This window comes from Corvus brachyrhynchos, unplaced genomic scaffold (assembly GCF_000691975.1).
Source record: "Corvus brachyrhynchos isolate BGI_N302 unplaced genomic scaffold, ASM69197v1 scaffold617, whole genome shotgun sequence".
NCBI lineage: Eukaryota > Metazoa > Chordata > Aves > Passeriformes > Corvidae > Corvus > Corvus brachyrhynchos.
In genome coordinates, this window is record NW_008239062.1 from 141104 (window position 1) to 148213 (window position 7110).

General features: G+C 52.8%; 1 protein-coding gene across 1 annotated transcript in view; it reads left to right on the forward strand.

Annotated features, from left to right (window-relative positions):
* Positions 1-7110, forward strand: part of SNRNP200 (small nuclear ribonucleoprotein U5 subunit 200) — a gene marked incomplete at its 5' end in the record, with an annotated part of 78572 nt that overhangs the window by 66322 nt on the left and 5140 nt on the right. Inside the window, 6 exon segments of the mRNA XM_017739196.1 lie at positions 291-399; positions 1223-1331; positions 1633-1822; positions 4343-4507; positions 5038-5159; positions 6742-6885. Of these exon segments, the coding sequence (XP_017594685.1) occupies positions 291-399; positions 1223-1331; positions 1633-1822; positions 4343-4507; positions 5038-5159; positions 6742-6885 (839 nt within the window).

Below are 7110 nucleotides of genomic sequence, written 5' to 3' on the forward strand. Positions count from 1 at the left end.
GAGAGTGAGGAGGGGCTGGGCTGGAATTCCCAGAGCAGCTGGGGCTGCCCCTGGATCCCTGGAAGTGCCCAAGGCCGGGTTGGAGCCCCCTGGGATAGGGGAAAATGTCCCTGTCCATGGCAGGGCTGGCACTGGATGCTCTCCAGCGGCTCTCCCAACCCAACCCACTCCACGCTTCTCCACCTCCCACCCCAAAAACTCGGGGATCTTCCCCATCCCCCCTGTCCCAGTGCCCGTTATCCCGGGATGTCCGGCCCCACTGACCCCGGTGCCCTCCCCGCTGCCCCCAGGAGCTGTCCAGGTGATGGTGGCCTCGCGCAGCCTCTGCTGGGGCATGAACATCGCGGCGCACCTGGTGATCATCATGGACACGCAGTACTACAACGGCAAGATCCACGCGTGAGCCCAGCCCCCGTCCCCCGGGATCCCTGGGGTGGGGTGGGATCCGTGGGATTCATGGGATCGATGGGATGGCATCAGTGGGATCCATGGGATCGATGGGATGGGATAGGATCAATGGGATCCATGGGATCGATGGGATGGGATGGGATCCATGGGGTGGGATGTGATGGGATCCATGGGATGGGATGAGAGCAATGGGATGGGATGCGCGGGATCCATGGGATGGGATTCATGGGATGGGATCAATGGGATTCATGGGATCGATGGGATGGGTTGGGATCCATGGGGTGGGATGGGGTCGATGGGGTCAATGGGATCCATGAGATCCATGGGATGGGACCCATGGGATGGGATGGGATCAATGGGATTGATGGGATGGGATGGGATCCATGGGATGGGATGGGATCGATTGAATGGGATGGGGTCAATGGGATCCATGGGATGGGATGGGATCAATGGGATCCATAGGATGGGATGGGATGGGATCGATGGGATCGATGGAATGGGATGGGATCTATGGGGTGGGATGGGGTCAATGGGATCCATGGGATTGATGGGATGGGATCAATGGGATGGGATCCATGGGATGGGATGGGATGGTATCGATGGGATGGGATCAATGGGATCGATGGGATGGGATCTATGGGGTGGGATGGGATCAGTGGGATCCATGGGATCCATGGGATGGGATGGGATCGATAGGATGGGATGAGATCCATGGGATCGATGGGATGGGATGGGATCTATGGGGTGGGATCAGTGGGATCCATGAGATCGATGGATCCCTCCCCGGAGCTGCCTGACCCCGTGCCCATGCCAGGTACGTGGATTACCCCATCTACGACGTGCTGCAGATGGTCGGCCACGCCAACCGGCCGCTGCAGGACGACGAGGGGCGCTGCGTCATCATGTGCCAGGGCTCCAAAAAGGTGGGTGACGGGTCCGGGGCGTTCCCGGGATTTCAGCTGGGATTGTCCTCCTGCAGCTGGTGGAGGATCCTCATTCAGGGCTGGGATGGGGATTGGGCTGGGGTGAGATGGGATCCATGGGATTGGATGAGATCCATGGGATGGGATGGGATCCATGGGATGGGATGCAAACCCTCACTCAAGGCTTGGATCACCATGGGGATGATCCAAACCCTCCCCGAGTTCTCAGCCTGGCCGTTCCCACAGCATTTTTGGGGTCAATTCCTTCATCTTTGCCCTTTTCCTGCCCGTCCCGCTGCAGGATTTCTTCAAGAAGTTCCTGTACGAGCCGCTGCCGGTGGAATCCCACCTGGACCACTGCATGCACGACCACTTCAACGCCGAGATCGTCACCAAGACCATCGAGAACAAGCAGGACGCCGTGGACTACCTGACCTGGACCTTCCTGTACCGCAGGATGACCCAGAACCCCAACTACTACAACCTGCAAGGTGGGAGCGGGGCCGGCCGCGGCCTGGGAGCGGCCCTTGGCCATGTCCTGGGGGGATGATGGTGCTGGCGATCCCGCCCCGTCACGTCCCGTCCTGTCCCGTCCCGTCACATCCCATCCCATGTCATGGGCCCCATCCCATCCCATCAATCCCATCCCATCCATCCCATGCCATGCCATCCCATCCCATCAATCCCATCCCATCCATCCCATGCCGTGGACTCCATCCTGGCCCATCCCATCCCATCCCGTCCCGTCCTGTCCCGTCCTGTCCCGTCCCATCCATCCCATGCCATGCCATGCCATCCCATGGATCCCATTGATCCCATTCCCACCCCATCCTATCAATCCCATCCTATCCCATGGATCCCATTGATCCCATTTCCATCCCATCCCATTGATCCCATCCCATGAATCCCATCCCATCCCATCCCATCCCATGAATCCCATCCCGTCCCATGGATCCCACCCCATGGATCCCACCCCATGGATCTCATCCCATGGATCCCATCCCATTCCATTGATCCCATCCCATGGATTCCATCACATGGATCCCACCCCATGGATCCCATCCCATCCCATGGATCCCATCCCATGGATCCCATCCCATTGATCCCATCCCATCCCATGGATCCTATCCTGTCCCACCCCATGGATCCCACCCCATGGATCCCATCCCATCCCATGGATTCCATCCCATGGATCCCATCCCATCCCATCCCATGGATCCCATTGATCCCATGGATCCCATCCCATCTCATCCCATGGATCCCATCCTGTCCCACCCCATGGATCCCACCCCATGCATCCCACCCCATGGATCCCATCCCATTGATCCCATCCCATCCCCCTTAAAATTCCTGATATTTGTCTGTTTTCCCCCAAAAAAATCCTGATTTTTGTGTGGTTTTCCCCCCAAAAAATCCTGATTTTTATGTGGTTTTCCCCCAAAAAACCCCTGGGTTTGTGTGTTTTCCCCCCTTAAAATTCCTGATATTTGTCTGTTTTCCCCCAAAAAAATCCTGATTTTTGTGTGGTTTTCCCCCCAAAAAATCCTGATTTTTATGTGGTTTTCCCCCAAAAAACCCCTGGGTTTGTGTGTTTTCCCCCCTTAAAATTCCTGATATTTGTCTGTTTTCCCCCAAAAAAATCCTGATTTTTGTGTGGTTTTCCCCCCAAAAAATCCTGATTTTTATGTGGTTTTCCCCCAAAAAACCCCTGGGTTTGTGTGTTTTCCCCCCTTAAAATTCCTGATATTTGTCTGTTTTCCCCCAAAAAAATCCTGATTTTTGTGTGGTTTTCCCCCCAAAAAATCCTGATTTTTATGTGGTTTTCCCCCAAAAAACCCCTGGGTTTGTGTGTTTTCCCCCCTTAAAATTCCTGATATTTGTCTGTTTTCCCCCAAAAAAATCCTGATTTTTGTGTGGTTTTCCCCCCAAAAAATCCTGATTTTTATGTGGTTTTCCCCCAAAAAACCCCTGGGTTTGTGTGTTTTCCCCCCTTAAAATTCCTGATATTTGTCTGTTTTCCCCCAAAAAAATCCTGATTTTTGTGTGGTTTTCCCCCCCAAAAAATCCTGATTTTTATGTGTTTTCCCCTCAAAAAATCCCTGGTTTTGTGGTTTTCCCCCCTAAAAAAATTTGATTTTTTGGTGTTTTTTCCCCCCAAAAATCCTGATTTTTGTGTGGTTTCCCCCCAAAAAAATCCTGATTTTTGTGTGGTTTTCCCCCAAAAAAATCCTGATTTTTGTGTGGTTTTCCCCCCAAAAAATCCTGATTTTTATGTGGTTTTCCCCCAAAAAACCCCTGGGTTTGTGTGTTTTCCCCCCTTAAAATTCCTGATATTTGTCTGTTTTCCCCCAAAAAAATCCTGATTTTTGTGTGGTTTTCCCCCCAAAAAATCCTGATTTTTATGTGGTTTTCCCCCAAAAAACCCCTGGGTTTGTGTGTTTTCCCCCCTTAAAATTCCTGATATTTGTCTGTTTTCCCCCAAAAAAATCCTGATTTTTGTGTGGTTTTCCCCCCAAAAAATCCTGATTTTTATGTGGTTTTCCCCCAAAAAACCCCTGGGTTTGTGTGTTTTCCCCCCTTAAAATTCCTGATATTTGTCTGTTTTCCCCCAAAAAAATCCTGATTTTTGTGTGGTTTTCCCCCCAAAAAATCCTGATTTTTATGTGGTTTTCCCCCAAAAAACCCCTGGGTTTGTGTGTTTTCCCCCCTTAAAATTCCTGATATTTGTCTGTTTTCCCCCAAAAAAATCCTGATTTTTGTGTGGTTTTCCCCCCAAAAAATCCTGATTTTTATGTGGTTTTCCCCCAAAAAACCCCTGGGTTTGTGTGTTTTCCCCCCTTAAAATTCCTGATATTTGTCTGTTTTCCCCCAAAAAAATCCTGATTTTTGTGTGGTTTTCCCCCCAAAAAATCCTGATTTTTATGTGGTTCCATCCCATCTCATCCCATGGATCCCACCCCATGGATCCCACGGATCCCACGGCCCCCACGGACCCCGCGCCGTCCCCGCAGGCGTGTCGCACCGGCACCTGTCGGATCACCTGTCGGAGCTGGTGGAGCAGACGCTCAGTGACCTGGAGCAGTCCAAGTGCATCAGCATCGAGGACGAGATGGACGTGGCGCCGCTCAACCTGGGCATGATCGCCGCCTACTACTACATCAACTACACCACCATAGGTGCCCAAAATCCCGGCATTTGGTGGCTCCCCCAAAAAATCCGGAGTTTTGTGGGGTTTCCCCAAAAAAATCCTGGTTTTTGTGTGGTTTTCCCCCAAAAAATCCCTGGGTTTGTGTGGTTTTCCCCCCCAAAAAATCCTGATTTTTGTCTGTTTTCCCCCCATAAAATCCTGATTTTTGTGTGTTTTCCCCCCATAAAATCCCCTGGTTTTGGTTTTTCCCCCTAAAATCCCGATTTTTGTGTGTTTTCCCTGCCAAAAATCCCTGCTTTGGTGTTTTCCCCAGAATTCCCATTTTTTGTCTCTTTTCCCCCCTAAAAATCCCTGGTTTTGTGTTTTTCCCCCCAAAATCCCGCTTTTTGTGTGTTTTTCCCCCCAAATTCCCTCTTTTGGTGTGTTTTCCCCCTAAAATCCTGCTTTTGGCGTGTTTTTTCCCCCATAAAATTCCTGCTTTTGTGTTTTTCCCCCCAAATTCCCACTTTTTGTGTGTTTTTCCCCCTAAAATCCTGCTTTTGGCGTGTTTTCCCCCAGAACTGTTCAGCATGTCCCTCAACGCCAAGACCAAGGTGCGGGGGCTGCTGGAGATCATCTCCAACGCCGCCGAGTACGAGAACATCCCCATCCGGCACCACGAGGACAACCTGCTGCGGCAGGTGCGCAGCGGGACGGGATCCATGGGATCCATGGGATCCCTGGGATCTGTGGGATCAATGGGGTGGGATGGGATCCGTGGGATCCATGGGAGGGGATGGAAATGGGATCCGTGGGATGGGATCCGTGGGGTGGGAATGGGATCGATGGGATGGGATCCATGGGATCCCTGGGATCAATGGGGTGGGATCCGTGGGATCTGTGGGATGGGATGGGATCCATGGGATGGGAGTGGGATCAATGGGATGGAATGGAAATGGGATTAATGGGATGGGATCAATGGGATCCATGGGATGGGATGGGGTGGGATCCATGGGATGGGATGGGATCAATGAGATGGAAATGGGATTAATGGGAATGGGATCCATGGGATGGGATGGGATCCGTGGGATGGGATGAGATGTATTGGATGGGATGGAAACATGGGAGGGGATGGAAATGGGATCCGTGGGATGGGATCTGTGGGATGCGAATGGGATCAATGGGATGGGATGGGATCCATGGGATCCATGGGATGGGATCCGTGGGATGGGATCCGTGGGATGGGATGGGATCCATGGGATGGGAGTGGGATCCATGGGATGGAAGTGGGATCAATGGGATGGAATGGAAGTGGGATTAATGGGATGGGATCAATGGGATCCATGGGATGGGATGGGATCAATGAGATGGAAATGGGATTAATGGGAATGGGATCCATGGGATGGGATGGGATCCGTGGGATGGGATGAGATGTATTGGATGGGATGGAAATGGGATCAATGGGATGGGATCCATGGGATGGGATGGGATCCGTGGGATGGAAATGGGATCAATGGGATCCATGGGATGGAAATGGGATCAATGGGATCAATAGAATCCATGGGATGGGATCAGATCAATGAGATCGATGGGATGGGATGGAGATGGGATCAATGAGATGGGAATGGGATCAATGGGATGGGATGGGATCAATGGGATGAATTGGATGGGATCCATGGGATGGAAATGGGATCAATGGGATGGGATGGAAGTGGGATTGATGGGATGGGATCAATGAGATGGAAGTGGAATCAATGGGATGGGATCGATGGGATGGGATGAAATGAATTGGATGGGATGGAAATGGGATCAATGGGATCCATGGGATGGGATCAGATCAATGCAATCAATGGGATGGGATAGGATCAATGGAATCCATGGGATCAGCGTGATGGAATCAATAGGATCCATGGGATGGGATTGATGGGATGGGATCAGTGGGATCCATGCGATGGGAATGGGATCAATGGGATAGATGGGATGGGATGGGATTGGGATGGATGGGATGGGATGGGATTGGACTGGGATTGGGATGGATGGGATGGGATTGTACTGGGATTGTAATGGGATTGGGATGGATGGGATGGGATTGGACTGGGATTGGGATGGAATTGGACTGGGATTGGGAGGGATGGGTGGCATGGGCACTCAACAATCCCCGCCGTGGTCATTCCACGATCCCAAAACGTTCCTCGCCGCGCCGGCCCCGGGACGAAGCTGCTCCGGGGCTCAGGCACTGCTCGGAGCGGTCGAGCCCCAAAGGGTTTCTCCTTGACCCCACAGCTGGCCCAGAAGGTGCCCCACAAACTGACCAACCCCAAATTCAACGACCCCCACGTGAAAACCAACCTGCTGCTGCAGGCCCACCTGTCCCGGATGCAGCTGAGCGCGGAGCTGCAGTCGGACACCGAGGAGATCCTCAGCAAGGTGGGACCCCAGCCCCGAGCACGAGGGATCCCAAATCCATCCCGGGAGAATGGCTGGGATTGGGGCTGGGATTTGGGGGCAGGGAAAGCAGGGCGGGATAACGAGGTGCTCCAGGGATGGCTCCGTCCCACGGGGTCAGGGATGGCTCCGTCCCACGGGGTCAGGGATGGCTCCATCCCCCCGGGTCAGGGATGGCTCCGCCCCACGGGGTCCAGGATTGCTTCA